This window comes from Pongo pygmaeus, chromosome 1 (assembly GCF_028885625.2).
Source record: "Pongo pygmaeus isolate AG05252 chromosome 1, NHGRI_mPonPyg2-v2.0_pri, whole genome shotgun sequence".
Lineage (NCBI taxonomy): Eukaryota > Metazoa > Chordata > Mammalia > Primates > Hominidae > Pongo > Pongo pygmaeus.
The window spans coordinates 76,248,591-76,273,552 of record NC_072373.2 but is presented as its reverse complement, the minus strand read 5'-3'; the positions used below and the strand labels follow the sequence as shown (position 1 = coordinate 76,273,552).

The following is a 24,962-nucleotide window of genomic DNA, read 5'->3' as shown; positions in this document are numbered from 1 at the left end:
ACCATGCCCAGCTAGTTTTTACATTCTTAAATGGTTGAGGAAAAAAGGCAAAAGATGAATGATATTTCCTGAAGTGAAAATTATATGGATGGACACCAATGGCTGGGGGCACGGTGGCCTACACTTGTGATCCCAGTACTTTGGGAGGCTGAGGCAGGAGGATCACTTGAGGCCAGGAGTTCTAGACCAGCCTGGGAAACAGAGAGAGTCTTTGTCGCCACAAAAAAAGTAAAATTAAGCCAGGCATGGTAGCATGCACCTGAGAGCCTAACTACTCAGGAGGCTGAGGTGAGAGGATCGCTTCAACCAGGAGTTTGAGGCTGCAGTGAGCTATGATCATACCACTGCACTTCATCCTCAGTGACAGAGCAATACCTTATTTCTAAAAAAAAGAAAAAAGAAAAAAACATTCTACTATACTAATGCAGTAATAAGAGCATTTTTTTTTTTTTTTTTTGCTATGGTAATTTTTTTTTTTTTTTTTTTTTTTGACATGGAGTTTCACTTTTGTTGCCCAGGCTGGAGTAGTGCAGTGGCGCAATCTTGGTTCACTGCAACCTCCGCCTCCCGGGTTCAAGCAATTCTCCTGCCTCAGCCTCCCAAGTAGCTGGGATTACAGGCATGCGCCACCACATTCAGCTAATTTTTGTATTTTTAGTAGAGATGGAGCCTCACCATGTTGGCCAGGCTGGTCTCGAACTTCTGACCTCAGGTGATCCAGCCACCTCTGCCTCCCAAAGTGCTGGGATTACAGGTGTGAGCCACCGCGCCTGGCACTATGGTACATTTAAAAGAAAAATGGAGACATTAGCTTAGTTTACCCACATTGTACTTAGGTGAAATAAAAAATTGTTTATATCTCAGTTCAACAGTAGCATCTTTATGTACGTAACTAAGGTTGTGACAATAATGCTTTACTTTCAGCATGCAGTGTCAGTATTCCAGGAATTTTTGAATTGGTCTTCTGTCTTTAATTGTTACTTTTTTAAAAAAGAAGCTTGATTGTATTGCTGTTAATCATGTGATTTATTCTTTCAGCATCTACTGTGTACAAGGCACCATTTTAGCTCTGTGGTTAAAAGCATTCTTGATTGTTTATGTGGATGGTAAAAATTATTCTTTAACTGCTCAGCTTTATGTTTTAGTCTTTAAAATTGCCAAGCATAAACAGTGATGTTTTTACCAGATGTATAAGTATTTTGGAAAAATTGGTTGTTGTTGGAGAAAAGAAGAACCATGTTTTTTATTTTTGTGCTATATCTTTGCAATGCACATGCATGCAATTTCTTCTTCTTAGAATGTCCTTATAGATTTTTCTGTCCTTCTCAGGAGACTCCTTTTACACCTTAGTGTTTTATTATACTGTAGTTCCCGTCAGTGCTACAGCTTTGGAAGTAGCAGACTGATAGGGATGCTGTCCTTTGCAGGCTAGATATTAGACTCTCTCAGTAATTGTAGATTATTAGTATCTGAGAGACACTCACATGAGGCTGACCTAAAGCTCAGTGATCAGAATGCTTGAGTCATCTGCCTTTTAAGTAGCATGGTACTTTTGGAAGAATTTTCCATCAGAGGACTGCTTAATGAGTTTAGAATCAGAAACAGAAATATAACGATCTAGAGCATGGATGTGAGATATTTCACTTAAGCTCTGGGAAAACCCAGTGTAATATTCCTACTTTGCAACAACAATGCTTGTAGTAACCTGATAGGCTATACCTGTGAGATCCAGAATCTTTCTGAATGATGTTAAACATATACTTCATAGATTTTGCCTTTCTGAATGACTTTTAAGCTTTATTGAGGTATAATTGATATACAAAAAATTGTACATATTTTATGTATACATTTTGATGAGTTTGGGCATATGTATACACCCATGATATCACCACAATCAAGGTTCTAAACATATGTATCATCTCCAAAAATTCTTTTTTATATATATATATATATACACATATACACATACATTATATATATGTTTTGGAGATTTTTTTTTTTTTTTTTTTTTAAGAGATGGGGCCTCACTATGTTGCCTAGGCATGTCTCAAACTCCTGGGCTTAAGGGATCCCCCTGCCTCAACCTCCCAAAGTGCTGGGATTACAGGCATGAGCCACTAGGCTCAGCCTCCTCCAAAAATTCTTATGTTTGAACCACATCTTTTGTCCTGGTTGCCCTCTTACTAGTTATTCATGTATCTCCTCCTCTAGAGACTGCTTCTTTATATTACTTTGAATTTTCCACCGTCTATAGCAAAATGCTTTGTGTACATTAAAAGCAATTAGTAAATATTTGTTAAAAGAATAATTATTTTAATTAAGAGGCATAGGTTGTCTTTTCTCTGCATGTTTATATAATGTGATGATACAAAAATCCAAATATCTTATTTCTAATTATTTGTCAGTAATTTGTGACTTTTACCTAGTAATTTAGCACCTGAATTTCTACATATGAAATATGAATATAAGATACAAATTTTCAAGCCAGGCATGGTGACTCACACCTGTAGTCCCAGCTACTTAGGGGGCTGAGGTGGGAGGATCAGTTGAGCCTAGGATGTCGAGGCTGCAGTAAGCCGTGATCAAACCGCTGTATTCCAGCCTGGGTGACAGAGCAAGACCCTGTCACAAAGAAAAGATACAAATTTGTATCTTATATATTATCTGGAATGACTTTTTAAAGATAATAAAAGTATTTTATAAGTACTTAAAGGTAATTCTGAAAATTTCTTAGACCATCCCCGTTAATTTTAGCTAGAAAAGAGATGACGTAAGTTCACTTTGTTATGCTCATTCCCTTAAATATGAAATGCATTTTATAGGCTTCTTTTACCAAATTATTTGACTCTTCTTGATATTTCACTGGTGAAGTTTTTCATGATGACTGAATCTAAAAAAAAAAAAAAAAATCTGTATTTGGTGAGTTTCTTGGGCTTTTAAAAATAGTTGTACAGAAATTTGGATAATACATAAGAAAAAACAAAACAAAACCTCATTTTGAATGGCTAAATCATCCTAGAAACTCTTCCCTCTCCTTGCCTCCCAGCATTCACATGAATTACAGTTATTAAATATTCACAGTACCTCAGGAGATACGTGGTTTACCCTAAAGCATCCAGAGGCCTGCTCTGCTACTGAAAGCTTCATGATTTTGAGTAAGTCATGTAACCAAACTAGTTTCTTCATCTGTAAAAGGAGGACATTATGCTAGATGATCCAATGATCCATTCTATTCCATATCTAGATCTCCACATAAGCAAGAAGGGGCAGTTTTCATATTTAAGGACTTGTGAAGAACACTAACTTGTAAATTTATAGACACATACATATATACTGTGATCCTATAAGGCAGTGTTCATCAAATTTGAGCAATTTACAGATACCCCACCACCTTTTTGTCCAGAACCCATTTTACAGGAAAATAATTATTGCAGCTTCTAAAGAATATGTCCTTTAACACAAGTTTAGACAACACATACTTAAATGTACAGGAAATGCCCAACTTACAGACTTCTACAGTTTATGTATACTAGCTCCAGCCATCATGCTTCTCTAAAGCCTTTGTTTAAAAACCAAAAACGGGGAGCCAAGATGGCCGAATCGGAACAGCTCCAGTCTACAGCTTCCAGCATGAGCGACGCAGAAGACGAATGATTTCTGCATTTCCAACTGAAGTACTGCGTTCATCTCACTGGGTATTGTCAGACAGTGGGTGCAGGACAGTGGGTGCAGCATACCGAGCGTGAGCCGAAGCAGGGCAAGGCATCGCCTCACCCAGGAAGCACAAGGGGTCAGGGAATTCCCTTTCCTAGCCAAGGAAAGAGGTGACAGACGGCACCTGGAAAATCGGGTCACTCCCACCTTAATACTGCGCTTTTCCAACAGTCTTAACAAACGGCACACCAGGAGATTATATCCCGCGCCTGGCTCGGAGGGTCCTGCGCCCACAGAGCCTCGCTCATTGCTAGCACAGCAGTCTGAGATCAAACTGCAAAACAGCAGTGAGGCTGGGGGAGGGGCGCCCACCATTGTCCAGGCTTGAGTAGGTAAACAAAGTGGCTGGGAAGCTTGAACTGGGTGGAGCCCACTGCAGTTCAAGGAGGCCTGCCTGCCTCAGTAGATTCCACATCTGGGGGCAGGGCATAGCCAAAAAAAAAAGGCAGCAGAAACCTCTGCACACTTAAATGTCCCTGTCTGACAGCTTTGAAGAGAGTAGTGGTTCTCCCAGCATGCAGCTTGAGATCTGAAAACGGACAGACTGCCTCCTCAAGTGGGTCCCTGACCCCCGAGTAGCGTAACTGGGAGGCACCCCCCAGTAGGGGCAGACTGACACCTCCAATGGCCGGGTACTCCTCTGAGACAAAACTTCCAGAGGAACGATCAGGCAGCAATATTTGCTGTTCACCAATATCTGCTGTTCTGCAGCCTCCACTGCTGATACCCAGGCAAACAGGGTCTGGAGTGCACCTCTAGCAAACTCAAACAGACCTGCAGCTGAGGGTCCTGAGTATTAGAAGGAAAACTAACAAACAGAAAGGACATCCACACCAAAACCCCATCTGTACGTCACCATCATCAAAGACCAAAGGTAGATAAAACCACAAAGATGGGAAAAAACAGAGCAGAAAACTGAAAATTCTAATAATCAGAGCACCTCTTCTCCTCCAAAGGAACACAGCTCCTCACCAGCAACGGAACAAAGCTGGACAGAGATTGACTTTGACGAGTTGAGAGAAGAAGGCTTCAGACTATCAAACTGCTCCGAGCTAAAGGAGGAAGTTCGAACCCATGGCAAAGAAGTTAAAAACTTTGAAAAAAGATTAGGCGAATGGCTAACTAGAATAACCATGCAGAGAAGTCCTTAAAGGACCTGATGGAGCTGAAAACCACGGCACGAGAACTACGTGACGAATGCACAAGCCTCAGTAGCCAATTCAATCAACTGGAAGAAAGGGTATCAGTGATGGAAGATCAAATGAATGAAATGAAGCAAGAAGAGAAGTTTAGAGAAAAAAGAATTTAAAAAAAAAACAAACAAAGCCTCTAAGAAATATGGGAGTATGTGAAAAGACCAAATCTACGTCTGATTGGTGTACCTGAAAGTGACGAGGAGAATGGAACCAAGTTGGAAAACACTCTGCAGGATATTATCCACGAGAACTTCCCCAATCGAGCAAGGCAGGCCAACATTCAAATTCAGGAAATACAGAGAACGCCACAAAGATACTCCTCAAGAAGAGCAACTCCAAGACACATCATTGTCAGATTCACGAAGGTTGAAATGAAGGAAAAAATGTTAAGGGCAGCCAGAGAGAAAGGTTGGGTTACCCACAAAGGGAAGCCCATCAGACTAACAGCTGATCTCTCAGCAGAAACTCTACAAGCCAGAAGAGAGTGGGGGACAATATTCAACATTCTTAAAAGAACTTCACCCCAGAATTTCATATCCAGCCAAACTAAGCTTCATAAGTGAAGGAGAAGTAAGATCCTTTACAGACAAGCATATGCTGAGAGATTTTGTCACCACCAGGCCTGCCTTGCAAGAGCTCCTGAAGGAAGCACTAAACATGGAAAGGAACAACCAGTACCAGCCACTGCAAAAACATGCCAAATTGTAAATACCATCAAGGCTAGGAAGAAACTGCATCAACTAATGAGCAAAATAACCAGCTAACATCATAGTGACAGGATCAAATCCACACATAACAATATTAACCTTAAATGTAAATGGACTAAATGCTTCAATTAAAAGACACAGACTGGCAAATTGGATAAAGAGTCAAGACCCATCAGTGTGCTGTATTCAGGAAACCCATCTTATGTACAGAGACACACATAGGCTCAAAATAAAGAGATGCAGGAAGATCTACCAAGCAAATGGAAAACAAAGGCAGGGGTTGCAATCCTAGTCTCTGATAAAACAGACTTTAAACCAACAAAGATCAAAAGAGACAAAGAAGGCCATTGCATAATGGTAAAGGGATCAATTCAACAAGAAGAGCTAACTATCCTAAATATATATGTACCCAATACAGAAGCATCTAGATTCATAAAGCAAGTCCTTAGAGACCTAGAAAGAGACTTAGACTCCCACACAATAAAAATGGGAGACTTTAACACCCCGCTGTCAACATTAGACAGATCAACAAGACAGAAAGTTAACAAGGATATCCAGGACTTGAACTCAGCTCTGCACCAAGTGGACCTAATAGACATCTACAGAACTCTCCACCCCAGATCAACAGAATATACATTCTTGTCAGCACCACACCACACCTATTCCAAAATTGACCACATAGTTGGAAGTAAAGCACTCCTCAGCAAATGTAAAAGAAAAGAAATCACAACAAACTGTCTCTCAGACCACAGTGCAATCAAATTAGAACTCAGGATTAAGAAACTCACTCAAAACCGCTCAACTACATGGAAACTGAACAACCTGCTCCTGAATGACTACTGAGTATAACAAAATGAAGGCAGAAATAAAGATGTTCTTTGAAACCAATAAGAACAAAGACACAACATACCAGAATCTCTGGGACACATTCAAAGCAGTGTGTAGAGGGAAATTTATAGCACTAAATGCCCACAAGAGAAAGCAGGAAAGACTAACATCACAATCAAAAGAACTAGAAAAGCAAGAGCAAACACATTCAAAAGCTAGCAGAAGGCAAGAAATAACTAAGATCACAGCAGAACTGAAGGAAATAGAGACACAAAAACCCCTTCAAAAAATCAATGAATCCACGAGGTGGTTTTTTGAAAAGATCAACAAAATTGATAGACCGCTAGCAAGACTAATAAAGAAGAAAAGAGAGAAGAATCAAATAGATGCAATAAAAAATGACAAAGGTGATATCACCACCGATCCCACAGAAATACAAACTACCATCAGAGAATACTGTAAACACCTCTATGCAAATAAACTAGAAAATCTACAAGAAATGGATAAATTCCTGGACACATACACCCTCCCTACACTAAACCAGGAAGAAGTTGAATCTCTGAATAGACCAATAACAGGCTCTGAAATTGAGGCAATAATTAATAGCTTACCAACCAAAAAAAGTCCAGGACCAGATGGATTCACAGCCAAATTCTACCAGAGGTACAAGGAGGAGCTGGTACCATTCCTTCTGAAACTATTCCAATCAACAGAAAAAGAGGGAATCCTCCCTAACTCATTTCATGAGGCCAGCATCATCCTGATACCAAAGCCTAGCAGAGACACAACAAAAACAGAGAATTTTAGACCAATATCCCTGGTGAACATCGACGCAAAAATTCTGAATAAAATACTGGCAAACCGAATCCAGCAGCACATCAAGAAGCTTATCCACCATGATAAGTGGGCTTCATGCCTGGGATGCAAGGCTGGTTCCACATACACAAATCAATAAACGTAATCAATTACATAAATAGAACCAAAGACAAAAACCACATGATTATCTCAATAGATGCAGAAAAGGCCTGTGACAAAGTTCAACAACTTTCATGCTAAAAACTCTCAATAAATTAGGTATTGATGGGACGTATCTCAAAATAATTAGAGCTATCTATGACAACCCCACAGCCAATATCATACTGAATGGGCAAAAACTAGAAGCATTCCCTTTGAAAACTGGCACAAGACAGGGATGCCCTCTCTCACCACTCCTATTCAACATAGTGTTGGAAGTTCTGGCCAGGACAATCAGGCAGGAGAAGGAAATAAAGGGTATTCAGTTAGGAAAAGAGGAAGTCAAATTGTCCCTGTTTGCAGATGACATGATTGTATGTCTAGAAAACCCCATCGTCTCAGCCCCAAATCTCCTTAAGTTGATAGGCAACTTCAGCAAAGTCTCAGGATACAAAATCAATGTGTAAAAATCACAAGCATTCTTATACACCAATAACAGACAAACAGAGAGCCAAATCATGAATGAACTCCCATTCACAATTGCTACGAAGAGAATAAAATACCTAGGAATCCAACTTACAAGGGATGTGAAGGACCTCTTCAAAGAGAACTACAAACCACTGCTCAATGAAATAAAAGAGGATACAAACAAATGGAAGAACATTCCATGCTCGTGGGTAGGAAGAATCAATATCGCAAAAATGGCCATACTGCCCAAGGTAATTTATAGATTCAATGCCATCCCCATCAAGCTACCAATGACTTTCTTCACAGAATTGAAAAAAACTACTTTAAAGTTCATATGGAACCAAAAAAGAGCCCGCATTGCCAAGTCAATCCTAAGCCAAAAGAACAAAGCTGGAGGCATCACACTACCCGACTTCAAACTATACTACAAGGCTACAGTAACCAAAACAGCATGCTACTGGTACCAAAACAGAGATATAGACCAATGGAACAGAACAGAGCCCTCAGAAATAATGCCACATATCTACAACTATCTGATCTTTGACAAACCTGACAAAAACAAGCAATAGGGAAAGGATTCCCTATTTAATAAATGGTGCTGGGAAAACTGGCTAGCCATATGTAGAAAGCTGAAACTGGATCCCTTCCTTACACCTTATACAAAAATTAATTCAAGATGGATTAAAGACTTAAATGTTTGGCCTAAAACCATAAAAACCCTAGAAAAAAACCTAGGCAATACCATTCATGACATGGGCAAGGATTTCATGAGTAAAACACCAAAAGCAATGGCAACAGAAGCCAAAATTGACAAATGGGATCTAATTAAACTAAAGAGCTTCTGCACAGCAAAATAAACTACCATCAGAGTAAACAGGCAACCTACAGAATGGGAGAAAATTTTTGCAATCTACTCATCTGACAAAGGGCTAATATCCAGAATCTACAATGAACTCAAACAAATTTACAAGAAAAAAACAAACAACCCCATCAAAAAGTGGGCGGAGGATACGAACAGACACTTCTCAAAAGAAGACATTTCTGCAGCCAAAAGACACATGAAAAAATGCTCATCATCACTGGCCATCAGAGAAATGCAAATCAAAACCACAATGAGATATCATCTCACACCAGTTAGAATGGCGATCATTAAAAAGTCAGGAAACAACAGGTGCTGGAGAGGATGTGGAGAAATAGGAACACTTTTACACTGTTGGTGGGACTGTAAACTAGTTCAACCATTGTGGAAGTCAGGGTGGCGATTCCTCAGGGATCTAGAACTAGAAATACCATTTGACCCAGCCATCCCATTACTGGGTATATACCCAAAGGATTATAAATCATGCTGCTATAAAGACACATGCACATGTATGTTTATTGTGGCACTATTCACAATAGCAAAGACTTGGAACCAACCCAAATGTCCATCAATGATAGACTGTATTAAGAAAATGTGGCACGTATACACCATGGAATACTATGCAGCCATAAAAAAGGATGAGCTCATGTCCTTTGTAGGGACATGGATGAAGCTGGAAACCATCATTCTCAGCAAACTACCTCAAGGACAAAAAGCCAAACACCGCATGTTCTCACTTATAGGTGGGAATTGAACAGTGAGAATACATGGATACCAGAAGGGGAACATCACACAACAGGGCCTGTTGTGGCGTTGGGGGATGGGGGAGGGATAGCATTAGGAGATATACCTAATGTTAAGTGACGAGTTAATGGGTGCAGCACACCAACATGGCACATGTATACATATGTAACAAACCTGCACATTGTGCACATGTACCCTAAAACTTAACAGTATAATAAAAACATAAAAATAACATTTAAAAAATAATAATAAAAATAAAAACCAATAACGGCTGGGCACGGTGGCTCACACCTGTAATCCCAGCACTTTGGGAGGCAGACGCAGGTGGATCACAAGGTCAGGAGATCAAGACCATCCTGGCTAACTCAGTGAAATCCTGTCTCTACAAAAAATACAAAAAATTAGCCAGACATGGTGGCACAAGCCTGTAGTCCCAGCTACTTGGGAGGCTGAGGCGGGAGAATCACTTGAACCCAGGAGGTGGAAGTTGCAGTGAGCCGAGATTGCGCCACTGCACCCCAGCCTCCATGACAGAGCCAGACTCTGTCTCAAAAAAAAACACACAACAAAAACCAGTGTGATGGCATGTGCCTTTAATCCCAGCTACTCAGGAGGACTGCTTGAGTCTAGGAGTTAAAGACCAGCATGGGCAACTTAGTGAGACCCTCATCTCAAAAATCAAAAAAAATTAATAAGTAAAAAAACCCAGCAACAACAAATGGTAGAATAATCTGAAAAAGAGAGAGATTCTTTTCCTTCTCCCTTCTTGTACCTATTGCTCCTTGTGTCTTGGGATTTCAAAACTCAGGCCAGTGGCATTTAAGCTTTTTTGATATAACCTGCAGTTTACGAAGGGAAGCAGTAATGCATATCTATACAAATTTGTGTGTGTACATACACACAATTGAACATGCTTAACTAAATGAAATGTATGCTGTTACTTTCTATTTCATTTTTTAATGCTTCTTATGAGGCAGTGAATTTTACAACTAAACCTAGTCCCCATTTACAGCACTCTTACCATAGAAAAATACAAACCTCCAAATAAACTTTTAGATTCAACTTTTAAATACTACTTATTTATAAATTGAAGAATGTCTGTTTATGAACTTATTCACTTATTTTATCATCATACCAAAACCTCAGTGATTCAGACCAATTTGACAGGAGCAATTTGACATATGTAGTACTTTTAAATGAGGCTTATCATATTTAATATCTCTAGATATGAAATTAGACCCAAATTAATCTAACAAAATCTTGACCTGGAGGCTCTTTGGAGTCCTACTAAATTATCATTTAGCTTGCCATTTTCTTTACTATTTTAATTTTAATAAACTTTGAAGAAAAGATTTCTATGTAAAAATAAACTTCAATCCAGACTTTTTTTTTTTTGAGACAGAGTCTCTGTCACCCAGACTGGAGTGCGGTGACGCAATCTCGGCTTACTGCAGCCTCTGCCTCCAGGGTTCAAGTGATTCTCATGCTTCAGCCACCCAAGCAGCTGAGATTACAGGCATGTGCCACCACACACAGCTAATTTTTCTGTAGTTTTAGTAGAGACATGGTTTTGCCACATTCACCAGGCTGGTTTCGAACTCCTGGCCTCAAGTGATAAGCTTACCTCAGTCTCCCAGGGATTACAGAGGTGAGCCACCACACCAGGCCGTCAGTCCGAACTTTTTAGATTGTCTTTAATTTGAAATTTAACTATTAATTGAAGCGTGTTAACTTGGGCTTAATTTTTAAAATGGATAAGCATAAGCACCTGATCTAAAAGTTTTATTACTATAGTAGCTGCAATTTAAATGGTTTATATAGACCAGGCATGTTGGCTTATGCCTACAATCCCAGCACTTTGGGAGGTGGAGGCAACAGGATCACTTGAGCCCAAGAGTTTGAGACCAATCTGGGCAACACAGTGAGACATCATCTCTACAAAAAATTAAAAAAAAAAAATCACCAAGCTAATTAAGTTTCCTTATCGCTTGAATTACAAACATTTAAGGGGAGAAAAGAGCTTATAATAATACTGCCATCTTCTCTCTCTCCCCCATCATTCCTATAGGTGTACCAACATTCGACCAGGAGAGACTGGAATGGATGTAACAAGCCGCTGCACCCTTGGAGACCCCAACAAACTGCCAGAAGGGGTTCCCCAACCTGCCCGCATGCCCTATATCTCAGACAAGCACCCTCGACAAACCCTGGAAGTGATTAACCTTCTGAGAAAGCACCGTGAGCTATGTGATGTGGTGCTAGTTGTGGGCGCCAAGAAGATATATGCCCATCGAGTCATTTTGTCAGCCTGTAGTCCCTACTTCCGAGCTATGTTTACAGGAGAATTGGCAGAGAGCCGTCAGACAGAAGTAGTGATCCGAGACATCGACGAGAGGGCTATGGAATTACTGATTGACTTTGCGTATACCTCCCAGATAACAGTAGAAGAGGGCAATGTTCAGACTCTTCTGCCAGCTGCTTGCCTCCTCCAGCTGGCAGAAATACAGGAAGCCTGCTGTGAATTCTTAAAGAGACAATTAGATCCTTCTAACTGCCTGGGCATTCGGGCTTTTGCTGACACACATTCATGTCGTGAGTTGCTAAGGATAGCAGACAAGTTCACCCAACATAACTTTCAAGAGGTGAGTTGCACTTGGTGTTCCAATGCACCCATTTGTTGGAGAGCAATATGGGTTCACATTCTGCTAAATAACACTTGCCTGGGTATTTGCTGCTGATTCTAACTCATAATAGCAAATAAATAAGTTATTATAAATCCTAAACCTGGCTTTTATTTTAGAGGCCAATTTTGTGTTCTACCAGCAAGTTAAGATTTAGGGATTTATTCTCCCTAACTGTATTCATAAAAGTATTTTAAAAAAAAGAAAATTAAAAAAAGGTTAACTTATAAGCCAAAATAGAGTAATTCATAAGAGGATCTATGCCTTATAGGATACCTGGTATCATGATTGATATAAGATATTTCCTTCCTGATTATGTGGATTATTCAGAATAAATTATAGATTATAGGTTGTTTGGTAAACTAATAATCTGAAAAGATGAGTTTAGATGTTATCAAAATAATTTTCATTAAACCTATTTTTCCCTTATTTATTTAACAAATATTTGTAAAGCTACTATGTTTCAGCCACTGTGCTTGGGAGCATAGGGTACAATAGCGAACAAGAAATCTAGTCTCTGTATTCATGGAGTTTATAATCTAGCAGGGAAGATAATCATTAAATGCTTAATTATACAAATAGTTAACTACAGTTAATGGGTGTTACAAAGAAGCAGTCCTGATGATTTAAGAGTATATTACAGAGAAATTTAACTTTGGTTCTGGAACAACTTGTGCAAAATCCCAAGAGATTAAAAAGCATCACTAGTTTGAAGACCTGAACAAAACCCAGTGAGACCCAGAGACCAAGGGGGGTAGAGGATGTTACATAGTGATTACACAGAAAGAAGAGGGCTAAATCACACTGAGGTTGATAGACTATGTTAAGAATTTGAGATTGGCCTGGTGCAGTGGCACATGCCTGTGATTCCAGCACTTTGGGAGGCTGAGGCGGGCAGATTGCATGAGCTCAGGAGTTCAACACTAGCCTGGGCAACATGGCGAAACCCTGTCTCTACAAAAAATACAAAAATTAGTCGGGCATGGTGGCATGCACCCTTAGTCCCAGCTACTTAGGAGGCTGAGGTGGGAGGATGGCTTGAGCCCAGGAGGTAGAGGTTGCAGTAAGCCAAGATCATGCCACTGCACTCCAGCCTGGGTGAGAGAGTCAGACCAGACCCTATTTTAAAAAAAAAAAAAAAAAAAAAGAATTTGAGATTGATCCTAAGAGTGCTAGAAAACCATTAAAGGGTTTTAAGCAAAGGAAAAACATGGTCTGTTTTACAACTTTTTAAAAAATCATATTTTTATTTATTTTGCAGTAAAGTGGTCAGCTCAGGACCATACTTTTTTTTTCCCCTAGTAGTTTTTGGAGAACAGGTGGTGTTTGATTATATGAATAAGTTCTTCATTGGTGATTTCTGAGATTTTGGTGCACCCACCACCCGAGCAGTGTACACCGTACCCAATGTGTAGTCTTTTTATCTCTCACCCACTTCCCACACTTCCCCCTGAATCCCCAAAGTCCATTGTGTCATTCTTACGACTTTGCATCCTCATAGCTTAGCTCCCACTTATAAGTGAGAACATACAATTTTTGGTTTTCCATTCCTGAGTTACATCACTTAGAATAATGGTCTAACCATCTCTATCCAGATTGCTGCAAATGCCATTATATCTTTTTTTTTTTTTTTTTTTTTTTTTAGACGGAGTCTCACTTGCTCTGTTGCCCAGGCTGGAGTGCAATGGGGCTCAGTCTCAGCTCACTGCAACTTCTGCCTCCTGGGTTCAGGTGATTCTCCTGCCTCAGCCTCCCAAGTAGCTGGGACTATAGGTACATGCCACCATGTCCAGCTAATTTTTGTATTTTTATTAGAGATGGGGTTTCACCATCTTGGCCAGGCTGGTCTCAAATTCCTGACCTTAAGTGATCTGTGATCTGCTTGCCTCAGGCTCCCAAAGTGCTGGGATTACAGGCGTGAGTCACCGTTCCTGGCCAATATATTGTTCCTTTTTATGGCTGAGTAGTATTCTGTGGTATATATACATACCACGTTTTCTTTATCCACTCGTTGATTGATGGGCATTTGGGCTGGTTCCATATTTTTGCAGTTGCGAATTGTGCTGCTATAAACATGCATATGCAAGTGTCTTTTTCATATAATGACTTATTTTCCTCTGGGCAGGTAACCAGTAGTGGGATTGCTGGATCAAATGGTAGATATACTTTTAGTTCTTTAAGGAATCTCCATACTGTTTTCCATAGTGGTTGCACTAGTTCACATTCCCACCAGCAATGTAAAAGTGTTCCCTTTTCACCACATCCATGCCAACATCTTTTTTTTTTTTTTTTTTTTTTTTGAAACAGAGTCTCACTGTGTTGCCCAGGCTGGAATGCAGTGGCATGATCTCAGCTCACTGCAACCTCCGCCTCCCGGGTTCAAGTGATTCTCCCACTTCAGCCTCCCGAGTAGCTGGGATTACAGCGATTTGCCACCACACCAAGCTAATTTTTGTATTTTTAGTAGAGATGGGGTTTCACCATGTTGGCCAGGTTGGTGTCAAACTCCTGACCTCAGGTGATCTGCCTGCCTTGGCCTCCCAAAGTGCTGAGATTACAGGCGTGAGCCACTGCACCCGGCCTATGTTTTTATTTTTTAAATTATGGCCATTCTTGCAGGAGTAAAGTGGTATCACATTGTGGTTTTGATTTGCTGATCATTAGTGATGTTGAGCATTTTTTCATATGTTTGTTGGCCATTTGTATATCTTCTTTTGAGAATTGTCTGTTGGTGTTTAGCCCACTTTTTGATGGAATTGTTTTTTTTCTTGGTGATTTGTTTGAATTCCTTGTAGATTCGGAATATTAGTCTGTGGTTGGATCCGTAGTTTGCAAACATACTCTCCCACTCCGTGGGTTGTCTATTTACTCTGCTGATTATTTCTTTTGCTGTGCAGAAGCTTTTTAGTTTAAGTTCCATCTATTTATCTTTGTTTTTGTTGCATTTGCTTTTGGTTCTTGATCATGAACTCTGACTGAGCCAATGTCTAGAAGGGTTTTTCCAATGTTATCTTCTAGAATTTTTATGGTTTCATGTCTTAGATTTAAGTCTTTGATCCATCTTGAGTTGGTTTTTGTATAAGGTGAGAGATGAAGATTCAGTTTCATTCTTCTACATGTGGCTTGCCAGTTATCCCAGCACCATTTGCTGAATAGGGTGTCCTTTCCCCACATTATGTTTTTGTTTGCTTTGTCAAAGATCAGTTAGCTTTAACTATTTGGCTTTATTTCTGAGTTCTCTATTCTTTCCATTGGTCTATGTACCTATTTTTATACCAGTACCATGCTGTTTTGGTGACTATAGCCTTGTAAAATAGTTTGAAGTTAGGTAATGTGATGCCTCCAGATTTGCTTAGCCTTCCTTTGGGTATGTGGGCTCATTTTTGGTTCCATATGAATTTTAGGATTGTTTTTTCTAGTTCTGTGAAGAATGATGGTGGTATTTTGATGGAAATTGCATTGAATTTATAGATTCTCTTGGCAGTATAGACATTTTCACAATATTGATTCTACCCATTCATGAGCATGAGATGTGTTTCCATTTGTTTGTGTCATCTATGATTTATTTCAGCAGTGTTTTGGTAGGGACCTTTCATTTCTGTAGTGAGATATATTCCTAAGTATTTTATCTTTTTTTTTTTTTTGCAGCTATTATAAAGGGGGTTGGGTTCTTGATTTGATTCTCAACTTGATCGCTCTTTGTGTATAGCAGTACTACTGGTTTGTATACATTAATTTTGTACCCTGAAACTTTACTGAATTCATTTACCAGTTCTTGGAGCTTTTTGGATGAGTCTTTAGGGTTTTCTTGGTATACAATCATATCGTTGGCAAACAGCAACAGTTTGACTTTGTCTTTAACAGTTTGGATGCTCTTTATTTCATTTGTTTGTTTGTTATAAGAGACGAGGTCTTGCTCTGTCCCCCAGCTTTGACCTCCAGGGCACAAGTGATCCTCCCGCCTCAGCCCCCCACGTAGCTGGGACTACAGGTGCACACCATCATGCCCGGCTAATTTTTGTATTTTTTCTGTAGAGACACGATTTTGCCATGTTGCCCAGGCTGGTCTCAAACTCCTGAGCTCAGGCAATCCACCTCCCTCGGCGTCCCAAAGTGTTGGGAGTACAGGCATGAGCCACTGCACCTGCTCCTGGATGCCCTTTATTTCTTTCTCTTGTGTGATTGCTTTGGCTAGGACTTAAAGTACTATGTTGAATAGAAGTGGTGAAAGTGGGCATCTTTGTCTTGTTCCAGTTCTCAGGGGGAATGCTTTCAACTTTTCCTGTTCAGTATAATATTGGCTGCAGGTTTGTCATAGATGGTTTTTATTACCTTAAGGTATGTCCCTTCTATACCGATTTTCCTGAGGGTTTTAATCATAAATGGATGCTAGATTTTGTCTAATGCTTTTTATGTATCTAATGAAATGATCATATGATTTTTATTTTTAATTCTGTTTATGTGGTATTTCACAATTATTGACTTGCATATGTTAAACTATCCCTTCATCCCCGGTACGAAACCCACTTGATCATGGTGGATTATCTTTTTAATATGCTGTTGGATTCAGTTAGCTATTATTTTGTTGAGGATTTTTGCATCTATGTTCATCAGGGATATTGGTCTGTAGTTTTGTTTCTTACATTCTTTCCTGGTTTTGGTATTAGGGTGATACTGGCTTCATAGAATGATTTAGGGAGGATTCCCTCTTACTCTATCTTTTGGAATAGTGTCCGTAGGATTGGTACCAAGTCTTGTTTTTTTTGGAGACGGAGTCTCGCTCTGTCGCCCAGGCTGGAGTACAGTGGCACGATCTCAGCTCACTGCAACCTCTGCCTCCTGCGTTCAAGCGATTCTCCTGCCTTAGCCTCCCAAGTATCCGGAACTACAGGCACCAACCACCACGCCCAGCTAATTTTTTGTATGTTAGTGGAGATGGGGCTTCACCGTTTTGCCCAGACTGGTCTTGAACTCCTGAGCTCAGGCAATCCGCCACCTCAGCCTCCCAAAGTGCTGGGATTACAGGCATGAGCCATCGCACCTGGCCCAATTCTTCTTTAAATGTCTGATAGACTTCAGCTGTGACTCCATCTGGTCCTGGACTTTTTTTTTTTTGTTAGCAATTTTTTTATTGTCATTTCAATCTCACTGTTGTTATTGGTCTGTTCAGAGTTTCTGTTTCTTCCTGGTTTAATTTAGGAGGGTTGTATATTTTCAGGAACTTATCCATCTCCTCCAGGTTTTCTAGTTTGTGCACATAAGGATGTTCATAGTAGCCTTGAGTTATCTTTTGTATTTCTGTGGTATCGGTTGTAATATCTCCCTTTTTTTTTTTGAGATGGACATTCGTACTTGTCGCCCAGGCTGGAGTGCAGTGGTGCGATCTCAGCTCACTGCAACCTCTGCCTCCCGGGTTCAAGCAATTCTTCTGCCTCAGCTGAGATTACAGGCATCTGCCACCACGCCCAGCTAATTTTTTGTATTTTTAGTAGAGACAGGGTTTCGCCATGTTGGGCAGGCTGGTCTCGAACTCCTGACCTCAGGTGATCTGCCCACCTTGGCGTCCCAAAGTGTTGGAATTACAGGCGTGAGCCACTGCGCACAGCCCCATTTTGTTTCTAATTGAGCTTATTTGGATCTTCTCTCTTCTTTTCTTGGTTAATCTTGATAATGGTCTATCCATTTTGTATATCTTTTCAAAGAACCAGCTTTTCTTTCATTTCTCTTTTGTACTGTTTTTCCTGTTTTAATTTCATTTAGTTTTGCTCTGATCTTTATTTCTTTTCTTTTCTTTTTTTTTTTGTGATGGAGTCTCGCTCTGTCGCCCAGGCTGGAGTGCAGTGGTGCGATTTTGGCTCACTGCAAGCTCCTCCTTCTGGATTCACGCCATTCTTCTGCCTCAGCCTCTCCAAGTAGCTGGGACTACAGGCGCCTGCCACCACGCCCGGCTAATTTTTTGTATTTTTGGTAAAGACGGGGTTTCACCGTGGTCTTGATCTCCTGACCTTGTGATCCACCCACCTCAGCCTCCCAAAGTGCTGGGATTACAAGCGTGAGCCACCGTGCCCGGCCTATCATTTCTTTTCTTCTGCTGGGTTTGGGTTTGGTTTATTCTTGTTTATCTCGTTCCTTGAGGTTTGACCTTAGATTGTCTATTTGTATTCTTTCAGAATTTTGATGTAAGCATTTAATGCTATGAACTTTCCTCTTAGCACCGCTTTTGCTGTATCCCACAGGTTTTGATAGATTGTATCACTATTATTGTCAGTTTAAAGAATTTTTTAATTTTCATCTTGATTTCATTGTTGACCCAAAGATCATTTGAGGAGCAGATTATTTAATTTCCATGTATTTGCATGGTTTTGAGATTCCTTCTGGAGTTGATTTCTCCCCGCTGAGAAAGCAGGCAGGACTTTCAGGCCTTGCCCCTCCCTGCCTGCGGTGGCTTTGGCTTGCATGTCGTATCTGCACTTCTCATTTGCCCCCCCCTGGATTCTGCCAAGGAAAATTTGCACTCAGTCAAATTATTACACAGTTTACCTGGAAGTCTCCTTCTTTCTGTGGCCCTTCCCCAGTTCCACTGGCTGCTCTCCCCAAGGACCCCTGTGAGATAAAGTCAGAAATGGCTTCCCTAGGGACCAGGACTGCCTACAGGGCTTTTCCTACTGCTGCTTCTACTTTTATATGTCACTAAATTCACTTCAGCTCTAGGTAAGATTATATCCTTCTCCCATAATCTGGATTTTCAGGTTCACCAGTGAGGATGTGTGTTCAGAGGTGGGCTTTGCCCCTCTCATACTTTTGGGCACTCGCAGTTTTTTGGCTTTCAGATTTTGCAGCTGCAAGCCACTTCTATCAAAGGATCTCTGAATTCTTTTCAGTTTTCCTGTTATATTCCTGTGGTGGTTCTTGGAGTAAAAGTTCACAATGTGAATCTCCACACACTGTTCTGTCTGTCCAACTGGGGGCTGCAAGTTAGTCCTGCCTCCTATCTGCCATTTTTTACATATTTTCTATTTTATACTTTAATACCACCCTTCTGTCCACCAGGATAACCTCCAATGGATCAAACATTTAAACATACAAAATAAAACCATGAAAATATTACACAATGATATGGAGCAATTTCTTTATAATCTTGAAGTGAAAAAGGTCTTTCTAATTGACTAACCCAGAAAAGACAGAAGATAAAATTGATAGATTTGACTACATACAATTCAAAATTTTCTGCATGGTAAAACAAAGCAAAACAACAATTACAAGACAAAAGTCAAAGGCAAGCTGGGGAAAAATATCTGTAAATCGTCCTTTCTGGTGGTGATGACCTTCCCACGAGAACATGCCTCTTGCAAAGGATCTCCTTCATCCCTCTCCAGAAGAGGAGAAGAAGAAACACAAGAAGAAACGCCTGGTGCAGAGCCCCAATTCCTACTTCATGGATGTGAAATGCCCAGGATGCTATAAAATCACCATGGTCTTTAGCGATGCACAAACTGTAGTTTTGTGTGTTGGCTGCTCCACTGTCCTCTGCCAGCCTACAGGAGGAAAAGCAAGGCTTACAAGAAGGATGTTCCTTCAGATGAAAGCAGCACTAAAAGCACTCTGAATCAAGATGAGTGGGAAACCATCTCAATAAACACATTTTGGATTAAAAAAAAAAAATTGTAACTTGTATCGTAGACGATGTTAACCTCCTTATGTCAAGAGCTTCTGTTGGTCAATAACACAAACTGATGACCTAACAGAAAAATGGGCCATAAACAGAAAAGAAATTCAGATTCCCCTTAAACATATGAAATCTGCTTGTTTAAAATAACTAAAACAAAACTACATCAAAGTAACATTTTTTATCTATCAGATTACAAATATCCAAAAGTTTTGTACACCCTGTTGGCAAGGCTGTGGGAAATAAGATCATTGCTAGTGTGAGTATAAATTAGTACAACCCTTTTGAAAGGAACTACAGCAGTATCTGTCAAAGTTATACACTTTTTACACACACTATTTTGACTCAGCTTCCTACTTCTGGAAATTTGTACTACAGGTGTACTGGAGAATGGAACAGTTTGGCACCATAAACAGGGTCAACAAATCAATACCAATGAGATCATCTGAGAAAGGGAGAGAGAAGAAAAAAGCCCTAAAATTTTTCCAATATTGAGGGATAAGTGACTGGCAATGGTAACAGGGAATATTTAGAGAGGATAGAAGAAAAGAGCAAGCATGGGTTGTGAGATGCAAAGGAAGGGATTATTTTAAGAAGGATATATACATATATATACGTATATATACGTGCATATATATATACACATACGTGTATATATGTGACATGTATGTGTATATATACGCATATATCATATGTATATGTATGTGTATATATACACACATATACACATGTATGTGTATATATGTAAATATATATGTATATATACACATATATATTTCAGCATATATATATGCTGAAGTAAAAGTTATTAATAGTATTAGGTCCATTGGCCTTAAGAAACATTAAAACATTATAAACATTTTGGTACTACAGAAGAATGAATCTAAGCAGGATACAATCCAGACACCATAAAAAGATTAGTTTGATTGCATAAAAGTTAAAATTTTTTGTTCTTTCCAACATAAAAAGCATCATGAACTAAAAAATCGATGTCAAACTCAGAAAATCTATTTGGAACATACATGACAGAAAAATGCTAATTCCCATGAGCTCATCCAAATTTAATCAGGAAAAAAAACATGAAAAATACAATGGAAAAATAAGCATGGGTATCATAAGGAATGTGTAAAAAAAAAAAGATGGTCAAATGGAAAATAAACATGAAAGGATGCTCAACCTCATCTATAATTAAAGAAACATATTTCAAAACAAACCACTTTTTTAGCCTTATCATATTGGAAAAATACTATTTAAACCTTATTTGAAAAATATTCAAATTTATAGGAAATCACAGGAATAAGACAAAACTTTTATGTACGCTTTGTCCAAATTCACCAATTGTTAACATTTTGCCTCATTTACTTTGTCATTCTCTCCTTGCTCTATGAATATTTTTATCTGGGTAATTGGAGAGTATATTGCCAATATCATATTCCTTTACTCCTGAATACTCCTATACTCCTTTTATATTCCTTTACTCCTTTACTTTCATATTCCTTTATTCCTGAACACTTACTATGATGGTTGCAAAGTGGTGATTTTTAAAAAAAAATTCCATTTTCTGCCTACATTCTGCTATAAGAAATAATTTTTCTTAACCCGTATTCATTGATTAGCACTGTGGACTCATGGGCTTAATCTATTCAGTAGATTATAGTCCTTTGTTGCTATTTATTATTTTGATGCATGGTAGGTTCTGGTTTATCCTTCTTGTGTTTCCTTTTGCAAAATTAAATACATGTATGTTTTCCTATTTCCATGTCTTTCTTGCATGTTATATATTTTGTTGCACCTTGCCTTTTAATATTTTCTGGAATTCATTCCATATTAGTTGATTTAGATTGTCCTTGTTTTTCATAGCTGCATTGTACTCCTTGTGTGGATGTACCACTGTTGGTTCAATCAGTCTCCAATGTTTGAGCATTTAGGTAGCTTTAAATATTTTGCCATCACAAATAATGCTGCAATGAATAACATCTTATATGAACATATCAATATTGTTTGAAGTTTATCTTTAGAATAAATTCCTAGAAATAGGATTGCAAGGCCTAAGTTTAACTTCATTTAAGTATCACCAGGTTCCCTTCCATGGGGATCGAATCATTCTAACCAGTAATATATGAGGATAACTGTTTGTCCACAGCCTCACCAACAGATTGTATTGCCAGCCTTTCGAATTTTTGCTAATATAACAGATAAGAAGGGAATTTCAGTATCATTTTAATGTATACTTCTCTTAAAGTAACTAAAGTTGAACATCTTTACTATTTTTAAGGGCCATATGTGTAATTCTTGTGAATTGTGTTTTAATGTATTTTGCCCATTTTGCTATTAGATTTTTGTTTTTTTCTTCAATTTTTTAAAGTTCTCTATATATTAACAGTGATAGCCTTTTATCCATGATACATGTCAAAAATATTTTTTCCAGTTTGCATTTGTCTTTCAAGTTTGCTTATTGTATTTTTGATCATGCAAAACTTTTTGGTTTTTTTAAAGTCAAATGTATCAGTCTTTTCTTTTATTGTATCTGGATTTTGAGGCAGAGTTTGAAAGGTGTCCCCAAACCCAGGTTACAGAGAAATTTACACATATTTTTTCTAGCATGTAAATGGTCTTAGTTTATCTTTGTGTATGGTGTGAAATATGGACCTAATTTTATCTTTTTCCAAATGGCCATCTAGTCTAAATACCGTTTATTTAAAAGCCTTTCTTTGCCCCAGTGATTTCAGATAGCATCTTTATTATACACTAAATTTCTGTATGTACTTGGTTTTGGACCTTCTGTTCTAGGCCATATACCAGTATGATATTGTTTTCTATTTATTATGGCTTAATTACTAAAGTTTTATAATGAATTTTAATATGTATGCGGTAGGACTAGTAACCCCCTCCCCACCATGTAACTCTTTTGTTTTTCATTGTTTTCCAAGCTTTCTTGCTATTTATTTTTCCAGATGAACTTTAGTGTCAGCTTATCTAGTTCCAATAAAATAACTTGTTGGTATATTTATTGGGATCGTATTAATTTATAAGTAAACTTAAGAACAGTCATTTTATGATGTTGAGTTGTCCTATCCAATAACAAGATTTTATTTCTTCAATTGTATTTTTGTATCTCTTGGGAATGTTTTATGGTTTTATTCATCTAAATTTTATACATTTCTTTTTTCTTTTCTTTTTTTTTTGAGACGGAGTCTGGCTGTGTCATCCAGGGTGGAGTGCAATGACGCGACCTCCACTCACCGCAACCTCCGTTCAAGCAATTCTCCTGCCTCAGCTTCCCGAGAAGCTGAGATTACAGGCGTGCACCACCAGGCCTGGCTAATTTTTGTATTTTTAGTAGAGACAAGGTTTCACCCTGTTGGCCAGGCTGGTCTCGAATGCCTGACCTCAAATGATCCGCCCTCCTTGGCCTCCCAAAGTGCTGGGATTACAGGTGTGAGCCACCCCACCTGGCCTACATTTCCTTTTAAGTTCACTTCTTAGTATTTTTTGTTGCTATCAAAAATAGGTTTTTCTCCTCCATTATATCTTCTAACTGGTGATCATTAATGTATATGAAAGCTGCCTCACTGGATTTTTTTATTTGTGTTACGTTTACCATTGATTCTTTAGAGTTTTTTTGGAATCCTAGTATATCACCTGCATATTAGTAGTTTTATTTCTTCCTTTCCAATTGTTCATGCTTCTAATTGTTTTCTTTTGTCTAGTTGCTTGATAACTCTAGTAAAATGTTAAATAGTGATGGAAATATTGTATGTACTTTTTTGTTTCTGACATTAGTAGGAATGCCTCTGGTGTTTTCCCATTAAGTAATATACTGGCTTTAGGATTGAGGTGTAGATATTTTATCATGTTTAGAAAGTATTTGCTTGAACCCAGGAGGCGGAGGTTGCAGTGAGCCGAGACTGTGCCACTGCACTCCAGCCTGGGCAACAGAGTGAGACTTTGTCTCCAAAAAAAAAAAAAAGTATTCATGTCCAACAATTCCTATTCTGTTGAATACTTTTTATTAGGAGCAGTGTTGAATTTTGTCAAAGACTTTTTCAGTTTTTATGGAGATAATCATATGAACTTTCTCCTTAAACCCATTAATGTAACTGACATTAATGGAATCCCACAAGTGAAACATCTTTGAATTATTGGCATATATCTTTTGATTATGGTGGTGTTAGAATTCGCTAATATTTAGTATTTTTACATCAATATTCATAAATGATATTAGTCTTTAATTTCCTTGTACTGTCTTTATCAAGTTAAGTATAAATATTATAAACTTCATGAAAATGAGTTGGAAGTTTTCTTCATGTTCTGTGCTCTGAAACAATAAATACACTACTTAGACTATGGTCTGTAAAAGTTTGATAGAATTTCCCTCTGAAATCATCTAGGCTTCTTGCTTTTTTGTAAAGTAATTTATTGTTAAGTTTTTCTGTTTCTTCTATGAAATTTTCTTTCTTTTCAGGCATCAATTTGGGTAAACTGTATTTCCCTAGAAAATTACCAATTTCATCTAGGTTTTCAAATTTATCTGTATAGAGGTATACAAAGTAACCTCTATTTAAATTTAATTTTTAAATTTCTGTAGCAGTGGTTATTTACCCTTAATACTTAGATTTTGTATGTGTGTTTTTAATGTTTATTTCCTTGAATAAGTTAACTAATAATCCGTTTTAACTTTTTTCAAACAAAGGATTTTTTACTTATTAATTAGATCTACCTTTTTGCTTGATTGTATTTCATTCTGGTTTTACCTTTATTATCTTCTTCCTTGTACTTTCTTTTGGCTTATTCTTTTTCCAGCTGTTTGAGTTGAGACTTAATTTATTTTCATTCTTTTATATTAACTACTATAAGTAAAGCTATTCTTCTCGGATCACTGGTTTTAATATATTTAATTGATTCTGGTCTTTAGTACTTCATTATCATTGTTTTATAGAAATTCTGTTTATATTTCTCTAACTCAAAAGCTATTAATAATTTTTTAAAATTTCTAGATGGAAGGGTTTTTTGTGTTTTTTTATTTCATTTTTAATATGCTAGTTTTAGTGCACTTTGATCAGTGTTTGTAATAATTCTACTCTATGAAGTTTGCTTTCTTGGTAACCTAATATATGATCAATTTTTCTATTTTATTTTGTGCTT

General features: G+C 38.3%; 1 protein-coding gene and 1 pseudogene across 2 annotated transcripts in view; both read left to right on the top strand.

The window, feature by feature from the left end:
• Positions 1 to 24,962, top strand: part of KLHL20 (kelch like family member 20) — a 72,040-nt gene that overhangs the window by 8,129 nt on the left and 38,949 nt on the right. For both annotated transcript variants that reach the window (XM_054464524.2, XM_063648497.1), the window contains exon 3: positions 11,539 to 12,112. In XM_054464524.2, coding sequence (XP_054320499.1) covers positions 11,539 to 12,112 — 574 coding nt within the window. The remainder of the gene's footprint in view (positions 1 to 11,538; positions 12,113 to 24,962) is intronic.
• On the top strand, positions 19,465 to 19,746 carry LOC129020758 (small ribosomal subunit protein eS27-like; annotated as a pseudogene).